The sequence below is a fragment of the Thamnophis elegans genome, chromosome Z, assembly GCF_009769535.1.
Source record: "Thamnophis elegans isolate rThaEle1 chromosome Z, rThaEle1.pri, whole genome shotgun sequence".
Taxonomy (NCBI): Eukaryota; Metazoa; Chordata; class Lepidosauria; order Squamata; family Colubridae; genus Thamnophis; species Thamnophis elegans.
This window is the reverse complement of record NC_045558.1, coordinates 60,624,437-60,646,112: the sequence shown is the minus strand read 5'-3', so window position 1 is coordinate 60,646,112 and position 21,676 is coordinate 60,624,437. Positions and strand designations below refer to the sequence as shown.

General features: G+C 38.8%; 1 protein-coding gene across 2 annotated transcripts; it reads left to right on the top strand.

The window, feature by feature from the left end:
- Nucleotides 1–3,937: 3,937 nt before the first annotated feature.
- SLC25A38 (solute carrier family 25 member 38) lies at nt 3,938–20,062 on the top strand. 2 transcript variants are annotated; one of them, XM_032237053.1, is made up of 7 exons: nt 3,938–4,157; nt 7,731–7,852; nt 8,835–8,919; nt 10,007–10,186; nt 10,554–10,722; nt 12,010–12,176; nt 17,856–17,895. In XM_032237053.1, the coding sequence occupies exons 1-7, from the start codon at nt 4,098–4,100 to the stop codon at nt 17,886–17,888; spliced, it is 816 nt and encodes a 271-aa protein (XP_032092944.1). In that variant the 5' UTR covers nt 3,938–4,097; the 3' UTR covers nt 17,889–17,895. The 2 variants fall into 2 exon arrangements, with proteins under 2 accessions (XP_032092944.1, XP_032092943.1); XM_032237052.1 differs by lacking the exon at nt 17,856–17,895 and adding an exon at nt 19,232–20,062 and having other exon boundaries at nt 3,939–4,157.
- The last annotated feature ends 1,614 nt before the right edge of the window (nt 20,063–21,676 follow it).

Sequence of the window (21,676 nt, the reverse complement as noted above, 5' to 3'; positions counted from 1 at the left end):
CAACAAAAAACTTCATATAACGCAAAAATAGTATTGTAATGTTTTTTTTATTTCAACATAACTACAATTTACAAATATAAATTGTAACTGTTGCCAAACATCCAAATTTTGATCACGTGACCATGAGGATGCTGCAACGGTCGCTAAGTGTGAAAATGGTCACTAAGTGTGAAAAATGGTCATCAGTCACTTTTTTCAATGCCATTGTAACTTTGGTCACTATATCACCTTTCTTGCCACAGTTCTTAAGTGAATAAATGCAGCTGATAAGTTAGTAACATAAGTGAATCTGGTTTCCCCATTTGACTTTGTCAAAAGGTGATTATATGACCCCAGGACACTAAAACCATCATAAATACGAATCTGTTGCCAAACATCAAAATTTTGATCGCGTGACCATGAGGATGCTGCAACGGTCGCTAAGTGTGAAAATGGTCACTAAGTGTGAAAAATGGTCATCAGTCACTTTTTTCAATGCCATTGTAACTTTGGTCACTATACCACCTTTCTTGCCACAGTTCTTAAGTGAATCTTAAGTGAAGATGTTATATCTTAAGTGAATCTTAAGTCTTAAGTGAAGATGTTATACAGTAGAACCTCTGGTCACAAACGCTTCTGACCAAAATATTCACATTCTCCCCCCCCACCCCCGCTGCTGATTTCCCCTTCTGCACCATTTTTTTTGTAAGCGCCAAATTTCCAAAGTTAGGTTTGATTCATGACCAAATCAGTTTGCGACCAAAGTTATGGAACGAATTATGGTTGTGACCAGAGGTTCTACTATATTCATACCTTTACATACTCTATATCACCGCAAAATGTTGCACAGCCTTCATAAGTTTCTAATACAGATAAAATTAAATACAACATCAAAACCATAAAAAAGTAAAATTAACCTGGCTGGAAAATCCTATGCCTGTCTTGCTATTATTACTGACACACTTGCTGCAGTATTTGATGGCTAAAAGAAAAAAAAATATTGTTAAAGTGTGTATTATGTTCACTCCCATGTCTTGTCTGCTGCGTTGATTTTGAATTCATTAAAAGAGCTTATTTTACATCAAATCCCTCTCATATTATTCTCCTATGTTCAATAAACCCTAAGAGACAGCACACTATACGTGAAATTCCTGTAACTGTATATTTAGTAAATTGTGGGGCTGAGTTTATCCAATTAACTCAGTTTTTGGACTTGAGTAATCACATACAATAAAGGAAATAAAATTATTTAGAATGAAGTGTAGTTGGCTATTTGTGATTAAGGGTGTCATGCAGAAACAATTATAGTTTTGATCAGGAAAATACCCTAAAAAAAACCTTTTGTTCTTTCAGGGTTTTTTAAAAATGATTTTTCCATGGCACATCATAGTGTTACACATATTGTTTTGAATAAAAAAACAGCAGCTGCACATTTTTAAAAACCTACATTATTTTAAAATGCATTAAAAAATAAAAGAAAAAAACCCAGCACACTTACCAGCAGGCAGAAACTCCAAGTCAATATTTTTCAAAGAAACTTTGCCACCATTTTGGAGCAGTCCTCCAACCTCCGTGCCCCTCCCCTCTGGAAAATCCAGGAAGTAACACTGGCAACCTCTCTAGCCATTTCCTGCAGCTCTATGGTACTAGATCTTTTTTTTTTATAAAATGAGGTAAACGTGGCATGGCGTGGGGGGGGGAGGTCCGTTTTGTTGCTTTAACGTTTTAATATCTTCAATGAAAGTACTGAGACAGCGAGAGAGAGGGATTAGACAGGGTGTCTTTTGTCTTGCCCCGGTTAGGATTTCTTAAGCAAATCCACTGGGCTTTCAACATGAAGCCAGAAAATCGGGACTTTTTTAAAAGGTGGAGGGACACGAGAAAAATTGTTATAAAGTGTGCTTGTCATGCTGAAATCGGTACGTCTGGTCACCTTATTCAGAGCCAGATTTAACATTCTTTCTTCAGCACTCCTCCAGGGCAGGTATAAGAGAACTCCAATAGCAGAATGGGTATGTATATGTGGTAAAGGAGAAATTGAAGATAACTCACATATTTTATTATACTGTGAGCTATACAGAGTTCATATGTCTGCATATATTCTCTCCCAACTAGAGAGATTGCCAGGGAGGGCAGACAATTTTTACGTAGGCTTCCTCCTCTAGGAATCAAACCCGTCTACCATGCATGCAGTGGCAAAATTCTGTGTTGCTGCAATGTCCACAAGAAAAAAAATTGGTTACAGAAGTATAGCTGTCATCTTGTACTAATTATTTGGACATATCTCGAAAAAAATTTGGACCATTGTATTTATTCCCATAGTTATCAACTTTTCACCTATGTAAACCAGGGAGTGACCTGAACAATTTGAGAGCATATATGTTATTATTTACTTTTAATATCAGTACTTTTTAAATATATTTTAATGTCAGTACTTTTTAATATATTGTAAAAAGTAATTTCTTTTGCTGGTCTTTGACCGTAATAAAGATATATTACTATTAAACAATCCTTCCAAGCAGCCTCCATGTTTCCAGTGTATTTCTCCCCACTTTGAACTGAATCCAGATGGACTTTTCTTCCAACAGTAGGATCAGTCCTCACTCAATATCCAAACCAGGAAAGCCATTAAGACACAATAGGAATTGCACAACACTCTTTCAGGATACAAGCCTCCTCATTACATCATCTTAGAGAGTCCGGACTTCAATCAAATTTAACTCAGACAACCTAAAAAGTTAGCCATAACCCCTACAACAGCCAATAGAATTGCACAGGAACAGGAAGCTCAAACTCAAAGCCCAAGAGAGAGTATAAAAAACCCTTGCTCTCAGACCCATGTGGACAGCTGCCCAGGACCTCAAACCAATGTGGTCCTGTTCATTAATAAACCATCTTTCCAATCAGCCTCCATGTTTCCAGTGTCTTTCTCCCTGCTTGGAACTGAACCAGATGGATATTTCTTCCAATAATTGTATAATAGAAAATGAAGAGTGCTCTAGGACTTCTGGATTCAAACAGACAAGCATCTACCACATAAAACTTAACATTTGTCAATAAGAAAGACAAAAAAGTCTGGATAAACATGGCAACATGTGAAAACAGCAGAACAGAAGAGAAAAAAGTGTGTGTGTGTGTGTGTGTGTTTGTGTGTGTGTGACAAAATACAATATCTGAGAAAGGGAATAGAATGACTGGCAAAAGAAAGCAAATGTAGTACTTATAGGACCCTGGATGGCATCCCAAAACCTCAGGAGCAACACTTGAACACCATTGGAACTGACAAAATCATCATCATCATGCAAAAGGCATCTTCACTTAAAACAGTTTACATGCTGCAACCTTTAATATTACTAAACAACGTCTGCCTATCCCAGATCTTTGGAAAGGATTCAATAAGTATATAAAATGCCAAATCCACTATAAATATCTGGCTGACTGTATGACCAAGAATAGTAATTTATTCAATTTATATGCTATCCAATTCTCAGTCAGTCTGAGTGGTTTGCAATAATTAAACCATTCAAGAGTGAAAAACAGTAGAAAACACAGATAGGCAAAAATACAAACACGCAATCAGCGCAAGACAGAAGAACAATGATGCCAAAGAAAATAAATTCAGATGAGAACAAAAAGGAAGATACACCAGTCATTCTGATGAAAAGTCATGCCTTCAGGACTCTTCCAAATATAGAGGGGGGTGGAGAATCCAATTTTGGGGAAAATTTTATGGGCAGAATTGCTTGGAATTTCAGCGTTTGAGGTAATCAGACCAATCTATCATCAAGAACTTTTTGAAAAAATATTATTAATAACATGAGCAGAACCCATACTATCATTTCGCATCTCCTATAAAGCTTCGGGCACATTGGAACCGAAGTCGCCGAAATTGTTATTGCATAAACAGAGCCCTGAAGCGGAATAAGGATTACAAAGATGCCTCTCTACATATTTCGTATCTCTAGATTAGTGGTTCCTTGCTCTTCCGCTAATCATCTTGGATTAAAAAAAATTGGAGGAGGAAGCCCTTTTGATAACTGTCGAATTTTGTTTTATTATTAACAACTTTCTTGTATTTTTTTTGTTAATTAATGTGGAGGGCCTTTCGTAGGTTTTAAATGATACAAAAATGGATTCCTGCTCTGCTCCAAACGCAACACAAAGTGGAATTTATAGCGGTAAGAACAGAAGCAGTTCAACTTGTGGTTGTAACACGATCCACTTTCGGGGCTGGGAAGCGTGGATAGAATCACATGATTTGGGAAATCTAAAGTATAGTTTTCAGATTCGGTTCACAACAGAATGGCTTAGTGTGTTGTAATTTGTAAACTATGGCTAATGACTTAGCATGTTGGAACAAAAGACTGGTGCAGGTCCTAACACGGGTAGTGCCAGTGAAAGAAATCTTTCTCAGAAATTCTTGAGAAAGACCCCCCCCGAAGAGCAAGAGCAACACTGGGTTGTCCCTTCTCTCAAAAATAGGCTGCTGGGATGTTTTAAATAGAATGTTTACAAATTAAGGAGATTGGATTTCTTAGTCACCACGAGCGGAAAGATTGCTTGCTTGCAAAATAATCAGCTGCAAGAGGAAAAAGATTACAAAGTTATTTTCGTTCTAAAGGACCTTATATTGAGAAAGGATTTAATCGTGAGTGTGCTTTCTCGTTGATCACCATTCTCTGTATCCATCCTAGTCTGGGGTTCCTCTGAGTCCTGCTCTAGTTAAACCAAGCACAAAGGCTCCTTCAGCGGAGAAAGAGTTACGAATAACATTTTCGCCTTGGCTCTATCCTCCTTTCTGATTGGCCGGGTGACGGAGCAAGCTGCCAACGTCACTCACCTAGTGGACAGATACAAGCTGTGTGGAATGTCCGCACCGGCAAATTCTGACTTGACAAATTTCTTTGGCGCAGGATCAGAAAAGGGTCCCAGTTCCTCTGGAAAGACCCAGGAGGCTGTGCTGGTTGGTGATGTTGTTTGTCTCACTTCGCATGTTGTTAGTTGCGAAGTCGTGTCCGACCCATCGCGACCCCATGGACAACGTTCTTCCTATCCTCCACCATCCCTCGGAGTCCATTTTAAGCTCACGCCTACTTTTCAGTGACTCCATCTAGCCACCTCATTCTCTGTCCCCTTCTTTTGCCCTCAATCTTTCCCAGCATTAGGCTCTTCTCCAGTGAATCCTTCCTTCTCATTAGGTGGCCAAAGTATTTAGGTTTCATCTTCAGTATCTGGCCTTCTAAAGAGCAGTCAGGGTTGATCTGCTCTAGAACTGATCGATTTGAGTCTTCTCCAGCACCATAGTCCAAAGGCCTCCATTCTTTGGCGCTCAGCCTTTCTTATGGTCCAACTTTCACAGCCATACATTGCAACTGGGAAAACCATAACCGTGACTATACACACTTTTGTTGGCAGGGTGATGTTTCTGCTTTTTAGTATGCTGTCTTGATTTGCCATAGCTTTCCTCCCCAGGAGCAAGTGTTTTTTAATTTATTGGCTGCACTCCCCATCTTCGGTGATCTTGGAGCCCAGGAAAATAAAATCTGTCACTACCTCCATTTCTTCCCCATCTGTTTGCTAGGAATTGAGAGGGCTGGATGCCATTATATTAGTTTTCTTAATATTGAGTTTCAAGCTAATTTTTGCACTCTCTTCACCCACAACAAGAGGATCTTTAGTTCTTCTTCACTTTCTGCCCTTCTGAGTGGTATCATCTGCATATCTGAGGTTGTTGATATTTCTCCCTGCAATCTTAATTATAATTTTTTATTCATCTAGCCCCGCCTTTCTCATGATGTACTCTACATATAAGTTAAATAGGTAAAGTGATAGTATACAGCCTTGCTGGGCTCCTTTCCCAATTTTGAACCAATCAGTGGCTCCGTGTTCAGTTCTCACTGTTGCTTCTTTACCCACATATAGGTTTCTCAAGAGACAAATAAGATGGTCTGGTACTCCATCTCTTTAAGAACTTGCCACAATTTGTTGTGATCCACACAATCAAAGGCTTTAGCATAGTCATTGAAGCAGAAATAGATGTTTTTCGTCACATATCGATTAAATTGACTGACTTAACAAAAGGGAGGGATGGTAACGTTACTCAGCAAGGATGCCTCCCGAGTTCTGTGTGGCTTAGATTTCCCCAAACACTACCTCATACCTAGTGTATAGTATTATCTGTATGTATAGGTACCGTATATACGCGAGTATAGGCCGACCCGAATATAAGCCGAGGCACCTAATTTTACCACAAAAAACTGGAAAAGTTATTGACTCGAGTATAAGCCTAGGGTGGGAAATGCAGCAGCTACCGGTAAATTTCAAAAATAAAAATAGATACCAATAATGTTTTTGAATATTTATTTCAAAGAAAAACAGTAAACTAGCGGTGTATTCAATGAAATACTTCACTCACCTCATGATGCTGATGTCCCGCTGTGATGATGATGTCCCGTGCAGCCGCGGGAGCGATGTCCCGCCTCCTATGACACACGGCACAGTGATTCCTATCATTGGATCACTGTACCAGAGGAGGTGGGACATCGCTATGTGGCTGCTTGCCATAACAAGGAGGAGGTGGGACATCGTTGCAGAGCGGCAGGAGGGGGAGGAAGGGGAATCGTAAGACAGCCCTGCATTACATTAGAACATGAGGAGGGGGGATGGTGCGGTGCGCGGTGCGCGCTGCGCGGCAAACTGACACAGAGGGAGGGGAAACTCACAGGGGCACTGGGCCATTCACGAGTGTCACCCAGCGGCATGGCCCCGCCCCTTTTTCTCCTCCATTTCGGGCAAATTTTTCACTGACTCGAGTATAAGCCGAGGCGGCTTTTTTCAGCCCAAAAAGTGGGCTGAAAAACTAGGCTTATACTCGAGTATATACAGTACGTGTATTCCCAAACTCTTGCTAACAGGTCCCAGGTTCCTCTATTTGGGCTAAAAGGTGATTGTAGCTGTGGGATCCCTACCAAGAGACACTGTTATATAAAGACTGCAGGCAGATACAAAATAGGCACAACATGAGAGACATAATTTGCTTCTTGATGATATTACATTTTTATCCCACCCTTGTTATATATAGCCTAAGGTGGTGAACATATTTAATACTCCTGTGTTTTGCAAATTTAATTGTGGCCAGAGGTCTTAAAGGTCTGAAACATTAGAAGTGGGAGGGCTGTTAAATCACTAGTGGGAAGGTGTTGTACAGCATAGGGGTAGTCATGAAGCTTCTGAGGTACCTCTAGATGGCAAATTTCAGGGAGGGGACCTTGAGTGAACCCAGTTTATCTAGGATGACCTAGGATGGATGGATATTCTTATGCAGTCCTGCATATAACAAGGTCTTGTGCCATGAAGGGCTTTGAAGGTGACAACTAGCATCTTGAATTGAACCCTGAAGAAATTGCATTGCATTGCATTGCAATACCTCACATTGCTACAATTTGTGCTTTCCACAGACCTCAATTTTCAACATAGTTACAGTTACCCAATTAGTAAATATAATGAAGAGATTATTAATGTTTTAAACAAAAATTATAAGCTAAAGGTTTCTACATGAGATTTAAAAGATTATGCTTTCTTAAGAATGGATGTTTGTTTATTATTTATTTGAAAACATTTACATATTAAATACTGCCTAATCTAATCTTTATTTTTATGACTAAAAGGTCTGGAATATGGTTATTAAAGAATTGTGTAGTTTTAATTTTTAACTCTGCATACAATCTAATTTTGTTTGTTTGTTTTCCAAGATGCATCCTATACTAAAAGCCTTTTTTTGTGGTTCTATCAGTGGAACATGCTCCACCCTGCTCTTCCAGCCTCTTGACTTACTTAAAACTAGGCTGCAGACTGTGCAGCCAACTATCAGTGGGCAAGTATTTCAAATACTTATTGAAGATTTTTTCTGCTGTTGGCCTTAAAGCTCTGGGCTAAAATCAAGTGATTAAGTGATGGGAAAGAATGAAACTGATATACTAATGAGACAGGCAAAGTATAGTCCTAGGTTTTACAATTTTACAAGTGAAAACATCCATATTGGGGTTTTATTGAATAAAAGATATGCATTAGGAGTCCTGGTGGTGCAATAGTTAGAATGCTGTATTGCAGGCTAACTGCCAGTGGTTAGGAGTTCAATCCTTACTGGCTCAAGGTTGACTAAGCCTTTCATCTTTCCGAGTTTGGTAAAATGAGGACTCAGATTGTTGGGGACAAAATGCTGACTCTGTAAACTGATTAGAGAATACTGTAAAGCACTATGAAATGGTATATAAGTCTAAGTGCTATTGTTATTTTTTATAGGAAAAGTTGGTGTTAACGCCTTGCCTGAGTACAGGCTGACTTTATTGATGAATCTCAACTTAATTGTGCAAAGAGAAAAACATTCAGCTAGCACATCTGAATCACTCCAAAATTCAGGAAGATAGTTTCTCTACATGGTTGCTTATAGTGGTAAACAGCAAAATTTTGCATTTTTCTCTAATGGTAGTTTTGGGAATCAATAGATTAAAAACTGGAATGTTAGGCACGTGTATGCATTTACATGCACCTAAATAACTTCACGGAAAAGTGTCTTGGTCTCAAGTGGATCTTTGGCAATGCTGGATAGGAATTAGATTGTGGTCTCAACGTATATAGAAGTTACTGGGTTTAAGAACAGCTTGTATACACTATCACCTATTTTGGTAGTGAATGTTTCTGAACTGGGAATTTTCAGTCTCATAATTAGAGCCAGTACATTTGCTTGTATTTAGTGGGATAGGGAGGCTGTTATTCAGAATGTCCCTGGTGGAGAAGCTGCAATAAATGGTTGTTGAGCTTTACCTGTTTCTAATATTTAATATATTTCCCCCCAGATCAGGTCGTATTAAGATGGTAGCTCTACTCTTCAAACTTGCTCGTACAGAAAGTATATTTGGACTGTGGAAAGGTGTTTCTCCAGTGAGTTGTCTCTAATAAGTGGTATGATCTTTTGGGTTTGAATTGGATTTGTTGGAGTGAGCTTATTTTGAGTTTGAATCCCTAAGAAACCTTAATCCTTGCCACTAAAAGCCAGTGGCAACCAATTCAGGAATAAATTTATCCAACAGTGGCTCAAAACAATATTTCACTTAGCATTGTTGAGACAAGTGATACAGTGGCTATAGAACTTTCAAAATGAAATTTGGAAGTCTGAAAGTGAATGCTCTGGTGACATAGAGATCCAAGTAAACTATATGTGATTAGAGTAAACCATTATGAGAGCTAAGTTATTTTGTACCAAAACAATGGCCCGGGTTCCTACCACTACAATCTAACCAAATTCTACACACTGAGTGAATATGGCCACAGAGTGTTTCAGCTGTTTCTCACAAATATAAATTACTGGTTATTTGGATTACATGGAAGTGTAATTCATTGGGCATTAGTACCTATTTAATCACAGAATATGGAAACACCTCTCTCTGTTGATTAGATTGGTTTCCAATGCTGCTTTACTTGATCATACATATTGTTAAAAGAGTTGATTAGTATTTTCCTTTCCAAAGGTGCAGTGACAATTTCCCCTCACTCATGACCTCTGCGGTTCCTTTAGTTTGATTAAAGGCATTTTGACAAAAGTGCTTACACATGGATGCCCTGGTTTCTGAAGAATGAAACTTGAAATTTAGATATAGGTATTGACTAGAGCTAAAGACCATGGAAGTTCAAATCTCCACTTCACTTTTGAAGCTGACAAAATGACTTTAGATAAGTTGCAAAGTTGTCCATTGTCCATCCTATCCTACTTCATGCAACTTTGTTGAGTTTCTTGTATGAAATGCAACATTATTAAATTGGGAAAAATAGATTGTCCTCACTCCTTTTGAAATAAAAATTAAAAATTGTCAATCAACATCCTTAGATTTGTCTCTTTGCATGATTCTCTCTCTCTCTCTCTCTCTCTCTCTCTCTCTCTCTCTCTCTGTGTGTGTGTGTGTGTGTGTGTGTGTGTGCGCGTGTGTGTGTGCGTGTGTGTGTGTGTGCACTGCTTGCCATCACTTTGCAGTCCTTTGCACGCTGCATTCCAGGAGTTGGGATTTACTTCAGCACCTTATATATGATAAAACATCATTTTTTGTGGGAACATTCTCCTACTGCCTTGGAATTGGTTCTTTTGGGTGCAACTTCACGAACTGTAGCTGTTATTTGTATGTTACCCATCACAGTAGTGAAAACACGATATGAGGTGAGGAATTATTTTCTTTTTTATTGGAAAATTTTATTTACTGTATATATTTCTAATTTTATGTTACTTCACTCTTTCCAACTCTAAGTAACTTATAGCAACAACTAAAAAAAATCACCATAGAATAAACTTAATAATAAGAGAAATAGTCTGGAATATTAATGGCATGATTTTTTAACATCTGTGATATAAATCATTCTAACAACAATAAATTGCTTCCATATCGATATCACTAGCTTACAATGACTCCAATATTGTTTGCAATTTAGAACTTTTTTCTGCTCCATATGTATTTTAAGTTTTGGCAGAAGTTAGCATGTGCTTATGTAGTAGGATGTTCACTTTGAAAATTACATTTGATTTACAGAGTGGAAAATACAGCTATGAAAGTGTGTATGGAGCCCTGAGAAATATCTATCAGTCAGAGGGGGTTTGTGGTTTGTTTAGGGGCCTGTCAGCAACACTTCTTCGTGATGCACCTTTTTCTGGCATCTATCTGATGTTCTACACACAAACCCAGAAGCTTGCATCATATGGTAAGTGAACAGGTTCTATGGGTCCTTTTGTAGAAAGAGTTTCCATATGAGATTTTGTGGCAAGAAATCTATTACATCTTTATATTTAAAATGTCCTTTTGTATGTCATTTGTTATATAAAATCACTACCTTGTAATTGTTCTTATCTTTGAAATTGCCTAATGAAATATTCTTGAGTCCCTATATGTTACGTCTCTCTTTGGTGTTCTAAATCATAACCTTTGTTTTTGCAGCATAATGATTCTGGATCCATGAATCTTTTAGCCATTGGGAAGAATGAATGGCTTAGTATAAAGAATGTAAAAATTAACCATGTGTTTCAGTTTGAATGCTTAGACATAATTCTGACACAATGCTATGGTTGAAAAAAGGAGGTACCTGTATTTCCTTTGACTCTAATATTGATCTGTATGTTCAAACAATATTAGAAGTTTTGTAAGTTTTTTAAGGAATGTAGAATTAATAATGTGAATTTAAACCAAGTTGTCATATAATTTTCTGGAATTTGATTTGTTTCTTATTTGTATACCTATTATAGCTGATGAATTTAAGAGAAAAGATGCTGAAAGATTTTTTTAAAAATCTTAACTACATAAATAGAAGTGAAACAAACATGATATACTGTATTTTTCGGAATAGAAATCCCCCCCCCCCAAAAAGGATGAAAGTCTGGGTGTGTCTTATACACTGAATACAGCATTTTTGGCCTACCAAAACCCCACCCTCTTTGCAACAATGGACATGCAGAGGGTTTGGGAGGCTTGCAAAGTGCTTCTGGGGGCTGGGGAGGGCAAAATCAAGGAGAAAATGGAGCGGGTTTTGCTCAACCCCCCCCTTTTTGCAGAAAATTGGCAATTTTTTGCTCATTTTGGGGGGGGCAGCCCCAAGGAGCACTCTACAAGCCTCCCAAAGTTCTGCACACCCCCCCTTTTTTGCAGAGGGTTTGGGAGGCCTGCAGAACGTAAAACCTTTTTTTAAAAATACAGTATTCACATGTTTGCAGTGGTTTTGCCATTTTCAAAACATTGAATACTTTGCTAGGATCATCTTAATTTTGGAATGCAGTACCACAAATTCATGCAATCAGATTTTTCAGGGCCTTCAGAAATCCATCTCCACTTCATTTTCCAATTATGCTCCTTTTCAGTTTGAATTTTTGAGGTTTTAAAATATTGACTTTAGATTAGTTCTTACCTATAATGTGACATATAAGGTTTGGTTGTTCTACTTATTCTTTGCAGCAATTACTTGTAAAATAACTTTGTGGGTTTGCTTGCTGTTTTCCAGGCCAACTAAATACAACAGTTGTACCACTTATGAACTTTGGTTGTGGAACTGTGGCTGGAATTCTGGCCTCATTAGCTACTCAGCCTGCTGATGTCATCAAAACACACATGCAGCTCTCATCTGAAAAATACCTTCAGACTGGCCAGACTATTGCCTTAATATTCAGGGTAAGGCTAAATGCATTAAGTAGTTAACAGTATTTTGGCTCTTAAATTATCAGCAGCAAAATATTTGTTAATTAAAAGAAACTGATATCTGATTTCATTTTCATCATGTTTCTGAAAAAGTATTCCTAAATTAATTTCAGCAGGATTTTTCAATGATTGGATATATGTGCAAACAGCATAAGAAGTGCTAATTTAAACTAGCATTCTGTTCCTGTAGTGGCAGACCAGATGTCTCTTGGCACAATGAAGTTGTGAATACTACAGCTTAGTCTAATTACCTCCATTAATTCATAATTAGCATTCTGAAGCAGTTGGTTCCTGTTCTATTGTGGAGTTGTTATTGCTTTTGATACAATTTTGTCCAGAAAGGGAGGAACCCTTCAAGGAGACTGATTATCACCATGAATGCCATTGTATTTATTCCTCTCTGTACAATATTGAAATACTCAGGGCATGACTATCAAACATCAAAAACATCTGCCAGGCCATTCCATCTCCTCTAAACAGATGATCTGAAGCTTTATGGAAAAATATCTGAAATAGAATCATTGTTCATCAATACCCAAATATGCAGCCAAAATATTGCAATGGAGTTTGGACTGGATAGAGGTGCGTCTCTCCTATCCACTCACTCACAACAAGAAAAATAGTGAAAAATTAAAGGAATTAAGATACCCTATGGAAAATAGCATCAGGGCCTGGAGGAAGGAGACAACATCATGCTGATATATCAAGCATACTGAAATCAAGATGAAAGTTAGTAGTGAATACATCAGAAAGGTCCAAACTCAGTGGAGGAAATACTATCAAGTGATTGGCACCTGCACAATTCCACTCAAGCAGAACTAGAAGCCCTGGAAAGGAAGACCAGAAAAATAATGACAATGAATCATGCCCTTTATCTGCCAGTGATTTGACAATCTCTACTTAACCATGGAGCATAGGCAGGCATAGAATATTGCAAATATAGCTGATAGTGAAAGGAAGAAAAAAAAGGGGCATAGGTAGAATGTATAAAGGACAGTGAAGAAGATACACTAAAGCTAATATACTATGAAGGCTTATTGGTCATTAACAGGCACAGTGAGATAAACCACATTTATATACCATTCAAAAGAGACAATGAAAAGCTAAAAAAATATTGGGAGACATTAAATGGCCTACAAAAAAAGACCAAATGAAGAATAGAAAAGAGGCATGGCAAGGCAAAATATTACATGGCCAGTACAATAAAAGTGTGTGTGTGTGTGTGTGTATCTGTCAGGATTGAATTGTGAAGTCCTTGGTGCTTTCTGAGATCAATTATTTTAATGCAGATGTTTCATTATCAGGCAAACATCTTCAGTGCTAGAAGGGAATGGGGTTTGTTCTCCATTTATTTATATTATCTTGCTGTATTTGTTGCATACAGTATTTTTCGCCATCAGTGTTGATGGGAGGTGCTGTTTTCTCCTTGGTTGTTCCTTAATTAGACTTTATTCACTGCTTGATTGTTTGTCTGAGTTTGTAATTTCTGAGGCAGATGGACTACAAACACCAGCAGCACATAGTAGCAATAATTGTGCATTGTAATTTTGGCAAGAAATACCATTTTCTATAAGCAAGAACTAATGGAACCACAAAAATGGACGAAGTAATAGAAAATGAAGAAGCTGGAACTTTAGAATTCAAACAGAAAAGCATCTGCCAAACAGCAGCCCAGACTTAACAATTTTGATAAGAAACACAAAAAAAGTCTGGATAGTGGACATGGCAATACAAAGAGACAGCAGAATGAAATACAAAACAACAACAACAACAAAAACCCGGAGAAAACCACAAAATACAAAGATCTGCTGTAAGTCTTCCTCTCCTAGACTAAGAAAGTGAAGACTTTTGAAATGGAGTATTTCAAAAGGAACCTTTTATTAAGTAGAATGGAAATCATTAAGTTCAAAACAACATCTGAATTCCCTTAGGCAATGCGAGTAGAATTAAAGCAGTAGAGACCCTTCCCATTAGTTAGAATGCAGATTTTAGCCAAAACACAAGTGTGAAGATGTTTCCTTTACCAACTGCCCTGAGAACCAAATAAACATACATTCCCGTGGCTATCTTCCATTAGACATTAAAGTGAATCATCCCACATGGCCATCATAAACATTCCCCAAAAAGGTGAGGCACTTTGATGCCAGGAAACCAGTTGTAAAATATCAGTTGTCACAGGCACTGCTAATAAATCGACTCCAAGGCCCCCCTCCTCCCAACTGGATGGCAGAATCACTTTTAGGGATAAGTAGAATAACCATTGGCAAAAGAAAGCAAAAATAGTACCAATAGTAATTGCACTTAGGTGCAAACCCAAAAAACTAGAGCACCATTTGGTTATAGTGTCAGGTGTGCCTCATTCAGTATCCAAGAAAGAAAACCCCCAACTCCATTTGAATAGAGATAAAGGAACTTTTACTGGACATGAAATAAAAACAAGTGAAGCAAGATCTGAAGCAAAAAAGCACAAACATGTACATATCAAATTTTTACCTAGAGCCCTCCTCCCCCAATTACCCCAACCCAATGCCCAATCTGCAATTCCCAAAGATGTCCTGTAGGATGTATCTTCAAGTGGCCTCATTCAGCTGGTATGCAGAGATGGTTGACTTTGACCAACCCTTACCCCAACCCAATGCCCAATCTGCAGTTCCCAAAGGTGTCCTGTAGGATGTATCTTCAAGTGGCCTCATTCAGCTGGTATGCAGAAATGGTTGACCTTGACCAACCCCAACGAGCCATCAGCATGCGCAGAAGATGGTGAGAACAAAACTCCCTTCATGATACCTCCTCCAGCCCCTAGCAATCCCCCCCAAATACCAGGAGCCCCCACCCTCTCCGTTACTATGGCAGACGATAACAAGCAAGCAAAGTAGATGCTGACATTCGACCCTCCTGCAGAAAGGACATCATCCCTGGAGAAAAAGATAAAACAAACAACAACAATAATAACAAATATATACATCACAATTAGGGTTTATCAGGGTACCTGGAATGGAACTTTTGCAAGAGTTTGGGAGCTCTGACATCAGACTTATTCACCCACTTAGCATGGGATAGAGGGAAATGTTTCCAGGCCATTAAGTACCCCTATTTTTCCTGGAATCCAGGATCTCCTTAACCTCAAAATGTTGTTCCCCTTCAATGAGGTAGACAGGTGTGGGTTCCTTCTCCTCCTGGCCTGGAGAGAGGAAATCAGCAACTTCCATGCTTTTCAGGACTGTTTCACGGCGCTTTCCTTGCTGCTTGTCAGGTTTCTTCCCTCCAGCCGAAGGTGGTTTTGGGCCCAACCTAGAGTAGCAGTCAGCAGCTCAATGCCCCTCCTTTCCACATCGGAAACACACCATTGTTCTGGACTTGGTTGCTGTCCCCCCTTTTCCTGCTCTTGGTGCCTCTTTCGGGGTGGGGGGTTGTTCCAGCTGCTGCCTCCACGGTATCGATTTCTGGCTAAGTCAATTCCCACATCAGCAGCCAGCTCATACCAATGTTGCAGGTCATGGTGGGGGGGCTGTTCACACAGCTCTGGTACACATCTTCGTTAAGGCCATCCATGTAGCTGTCCATCAATGCCTCCCGGGACCATCCCCGCATGTGCACAGACAGCTTGAGAAAATCCTGAGTATACTCTGCCACAGACCTCCGTCCCTGGGTTAAAGTTTTTATCCTAGTTCTTGCCTTCCAATTTGCGAGGTGATCATCAAAGTGTGCCCTCGGGGCCATCATAAACACATTGTAATCTCTCAGCTGGGGGAAATCATCATTATGTAGAGCCACCATCCAGTCAGCTGCTTTGCCCTCCACTGCCATAGTAACACTTCTCACTTTGGCAACCTCTGATGGGAAATCCTCTCCATACTCTTGCATGTAATTCCAAACTTGAACCAAAAAAGATCCCATTGGGATCTCCTCCGTACTTCACTCCTAGAGGAGGAATCTTTGAAATTTGACACCTTCATGGGGCTACCCCCACCCCCCTTGGGGGAGCTTGAACTGTTGCTGCTGCGGAGGCCGCTGGAACTCCTTCGACTTGCCTGGTTCCTGGAGCAGCTCCCAGGGCCGTTTCGGGGTTAGCCAGGGTGTCTGCTTTGCCTATTCAGCTGTTCCAATCTCTCTGTTGGTGTGACTTTTGCGCATATGGCGATTTCCCCAAGCCTCTTGTAAAAGTTGTAAAGCATGAATCATCATGAGATCTTCTTTTTCGGCTTCCTGCCAGGCAGCCTCTGGTTTCCAGAGCCAGGTGGTTGTAACTCCCACTAGCATCTCCTCAGGATCATTCATCTGTCCTACTCCCAGCGACCATCTGGGTCAGACCGATTTTTCTTCCAGATTCACTTCAGCCATCCATTCTGTTTCCAAGGGAGGAGAGAATCCAACACCCCACCCCACCCATATCCTCTTGGTTGCTGCAGGGGTTAAACATGTTGATGCACCCATCCACCCCAGTAGCTTTTAACTCTGGGATGGGTGTGAAGTGAGATCTTGCTTAATGTCAGGTGTGCCTCATTCAGTATCCAAGAAAGAAAAAACCCCAACTCCATTTGAATAGAGATAAAGGTACTTTTACTGGACATGAAATGAAAACAACAAAAGCGAAGCAAAATCTGAAGCAAAAAAGCACGAACATGTAGTTACCCCAACCCAATGTCCAATCTGCAACTCCCAAAAGTGTCATGTGGGATGCATCTTCAAGTGGCCTCATTCAGCTGGTATGAAGAGATGGTTGACCTTGACCAAGCCCAAACACGAGGCATCAGCATGCGCAGAAGATGGTGAGAACAAAATTCCCTTCATGATACCTCCTCCAGCACCTAGCAATTCCCCCCCAAATACCAGGAGCCCTCACCCTCCCCATTACTATGGCAGCGGATAGAAAGCAAGCAAAGTAGATTCTGACATAGGACATAACTTATTTAATTTATAGTTACAAGACATACATTATTTAAACTCTTCATTCTGTTTTTTTGGAATGAACAGCCATGGTTTATTGATAAATTATCTCTTGTGGAAGAAAAACAGGAAGCATAACTCCTGTTTATCTTGTATTAATATATTTATATTTAATGCTATTTCACATCTCAATGAAGTCAGGGTAGAGTGTGGGTTTTGGTCGTTAGGAATTTGAGAGCTAATCAATAAGCTAGTGACAATTCTTTGTAGTACAGGTGAAACTCGAAAAATTAGAATATCGTGCAAAAGTTCATTTATTTCAGTAATGCAACTTAAAAGGTGAAACTAATATATGAGATAGACTCATTATATGCAAAGCAAGATAGTTCAAGCCGTGATTTGTCATAATTGTGATGATTATGGCTTACAGCTCATGAAAATCCCAAATCCACAATCTCAGAAAATTACACTATTATATGCAATCAATAAAACAAGGATTGTACATAGAACAATATCGGACCTCTGAAAAGTATAAGCATGCATATGTACTCAGTATTTGGTTTGGCCCCCTTTTGCAACAATTACTACCTCAATGCGGCGTGGCATGGAAGCTATCAGCCTGTGGCACTGCTGAGGTGTCTCATGTCTCATCTTTCTCTTGGCAATGCCCCATAGATTCTCTATGGGGTTCAAGTCAGGCGAGTTTGCTGGCCAATCAAGCATAGTAATCCCATGGTATTGAACCAGATTTGTGGGTTTTTGCAGTGTGGGCAGGTGCCAAGTCCTGCTGGAAAATGAAGTCAGCATCCCCATAAAGCTTGTCTGCGGAAGGAAGCATGAAGTGCTCCAAAATCTCCTGGTAGATGGCTGCATTGACCCTGGACTTAATGAAGCACAGTGGACCAATACCAACAGGTGACATGGCTCCCCAAATCAACACAGACTATGGAAACTTCACACTTGACTTCAAGCATCTTGCAGTGTGTGCCTCTCCATTCTTCCTCCATACTCTGGGTCCTTGGTTTCCAAATGAGATGCAAAAGTTGCTCTCAGAAAAGAGGACTTTGGACCACTGAGCAACAGACCAGGTCTGTTTTTCTTTAGCCCAGGTAAGTCGCTTCTGACTTTGTTTGTTGTTCAGGAGTGGCTTGACAAGAGGAATATGACATTTGAAGCCCATGTCCAGGATCCGTCTGTGTGTGGTGGCTCTTGATGCACTGATTCCAGCCTCAGTCCACTCCTCGTGAAAGTGCCCAACACTTTTGAATGGCCTTTTCCTGACAATCCTCTCCAGGCTGCAGTCATCCCTGCTGCTTGTGCACCTTTTTCTTCCACACTTTTCCCTTCCACGTAACTTTCTATTAATGTGCTTTGATATAGCACTTTGGGAACATCCAACTCTTTTGCAATTACTTTTTGAGGCTTTCCCTCCTTATGGAGGCTATCAATGATGGTTTTCTGCACAACTGTCAGCTCAGCAGTCTTTCCCATGATTGTGATTCCTACTGAACCAGACTGGGAGACCATTTAAAGGCTCAGGAACCCTTTGCAGGTGTTATGGCTTACTTAGCTGATTAGAGTGGAACACTTTGAGCCTAGAATATTGCACCTTTTCACAATATTCTAATTTTCTGAGATTGTGGATTTGGGGTTTTCATGAGCTGTAAGTCATAATCATCACAATTATAACAAATCACAGCTTGAACTATCTTGCTTTGCATGTAATGAGTCTATCTCATATATTAGTTTCACCTTTTATGTTGCATTACTGAAATAAATGAACTTTTGCATGATATTGTAATTTTTCAAGTTTCACCTGTATGTCAATCAGGAGAATCCAAGCATATTCTAAAATGTTACTTTGAACTAGGTTGTGGGGGGTGATACCTATTAGTTTTGGATGAGGTTGCATTCTCTTAAAAGAAATAGATACATAGTTTTGACATATGTGGCAAGATGGGTGCCAAAAAAAGCAATACATAAAATAAAAAATATTGTTAACTCATTCTATCACTGCGTGACCAAGTGACTTCTATAGTTAGTAGTTTCTGTTTCCATCTTTGATTAAAGATTAATCTTTAATAATTATCATCCAGAACTGATGCTTAAGAAGATGATGGTGGTTATTTTTTTCCCTACAGAATTATGGACTGGCTGGATTTTTTCATGGTGCTGTTCCAAGAGCTTTGCGGCGCACACTGATGGCAGCAATGGCATGGAGTGTATACGAACAAATGATGGCTAAAATGGGTTTGAAATCCTAAGAGATATGGCAAGAAACAATCCCTCTACCTTTATTTTTCCACTTACTGTTATTGCTTGGTGTAATTTGTGTTTGGAATAGTCCTATGTGAAAGGTTACTAGCTTAGGCAGTTTTTAATCTATATACTGAATTGCCAAAAGAGTGGCTCAGAATCTTTAGAAATATGAGTGAATGGAGTAGAATAATGTGACAGCATATAGGGGAGATAATGGCACAGGAAACCTGTACCATACTTGGAAATTGTATGAACTACTGTCTTTTTTGTAGTTTAGTAAGTATTAATAGAAGAGAGTATTCATAGCTTAGGGTTGAACTGTGTTGTCCTTGGTACTCTCTGAGTTTTGTATTTTTTTGCGGACATTTCATTACCAACTAGGTAACTTCATCAGTGCAAACCAAGGATCCTGTTGTTTAGTAAAGATGAATTGTCCTACAAAGCCATTTTACCCAAAGGAACTTTTTCAGCCATCTGTTTTGACAATTTTATTCAATGAACTGTTGAATACTTTTTGCAGTTTTGATTCTAGAACTTAGAAACATTGTTCTTGCTGGTTTCAATCTCCACAATTGTGTCCTGCATTTCTTCTCTGCTTTCAATATTGCTCTTGTTATATACTCAATCAAAAAAATCTGAGGGAAGCCTTGCAAAGAGTTTAATCAAGAAAATCTCATTCACTATTTGCTTGATAACAATTGTTAAAGTAAGAAAATTAATGCTAAAGTAAAAGACTAAATTTGACATTTTGATTAAAAATAATACTAGGATATCATCTTGTCATTTCTCAAGCAGCTTTCTTCAATCTTCATCCAGGCTTATTGGCACTGTGACTTTCAAAAGTGATATTTAATATAGCTAGAGTTGCAATTCCAGCATAAATGGACAATTCTGGTTTGTAGAAATCTTTTCCTTAGATCGTAATTCTGCCAAATTCATAATGAAACATGGCTTCAATGTTCCTATTTAAGATTAAATTAGAGAGTTGAATGTTGCATGCATTATTTTTGGTATCAATACTGCCAAATGATGGGCTAAACATTATATCAGTAATTAAATGGCATGGGCAATAGCAATTAAAATCCATGGTGGACCAGAGATATCAAGCTAGTACTAAACACTGCTCCTGAGTTATTGTTTTTATCAAGACTCTCATCTTACCTTTTTCCAAACAGAATATGGTTTGCCTGTTCTGTGCACTCCTTAATCCAAAGATTAGTCTTGAAAGTATGCTGCAATGTTACGTTTAACATTTTTAGAAGACTAGCTTGATGTGTGTTTTGCATAGATAATGAAGGCAGAAAATTATTGTTAGAAAAGTGGTTATTTAAACCTATTCCCATGCAGTTCTGCTGATTAATAGCTATGCTTTCCTTGGTGGTAAGAAACCTCTTTATCTTCAGAGATCTGAAGCCTTGGAATCTACAAGAGGACTTACTTATTTGGGCTGTAAAGGAAACCCACCACATATTTTAAATGCTTGTCTTGGATTATTTTATTATTATTAAAAATCTATTTTTTTAAAAAAAATGCTTCTTTTTTAAAAAAACAAATGTCCCTTTTCCTCCTGGTTAGTTTGATCACTTTTGGTTCTTTTACACTTTTGAAGTGAAATGCCTCATACTATTAAACCCAATCCTTTAATTAGCTTCTGAATACTAAGTTGGTTGTAAACAAGTATAGTGTAATACTTACCACTCCTCTCTGCCAAAAATCATGATGATGTTACAAGCCATATTTGTACATCTTGCTCAAAGGAAAGTAAAAGTGATTATAATGCAGCGTCAAAATAGTTCCCTCAGAAAAGGGTGTAGAGTAAGGTTTAAATGCTTATCCAAAATAAGACAAGGCTATGCATTTAAGAGTTGATGCTAGGATTCAAGAGGAAAGATAACCATTAACACTACCAGCAAAACTTTTTATGGCATTTTGAAAGCATTTTGAATCCTGTCTTTACTAGAAGAAACTAGGGAATTGCTAATTCTGTTTTAGGTTTGACCATATTGAACAATGGGTCCAACAATCCAACAAAATGAATTTTAATGTGGATAAAAGCAAAGCTTTACATTTAGGCAGGAAAAGTCAAAGATATACCATATTTTTCGGAGTATAAGATGCACCGGAGTATAAGACACACCAAGGTTTTGAAGAGGCAAATTTTTTAAAAAGTAGGTAGGTAGATAGAGGGATAGAGAGGGAGAGAAATAGAGAGAAATACAGTAAGTAAGTAAGGAGAGAGAGAGTAGTTACGTAGGTAGATAAAGGGATAGAGAGAGAAAATAGATAGCGAGATAGAGCAATACAGTAGGTAGGTAGGGATAGAGAGA

What these genes read in the sequence shown, in the direction of transcription:
- SLC25A38 (XM_032237052.1), top strand. Translation starts at nt 4,098, where the DNA reads ATGATACAAAAATGGATTCCTGCTCTGCTCCAAACGCAACACAAAGTG. An exon ending in ACAAAGTGGAATTTATAGCG is followed by an intron (nt 4,158 to 7,730) that starts GTAAGAACAGAA and finishes TTGTTTTCCAAG; the next exon opens with ATGCATCCTATACTAAAAGC. An exon ending in TAGTGAAAACACGATATGAG is followed by an intron (nt 10,187 to 10,553) that starts GTGAGGAATTAT and finishes TTTGATTTACAG; the next exon opens with AGTGGAAAATACAGCTATGA.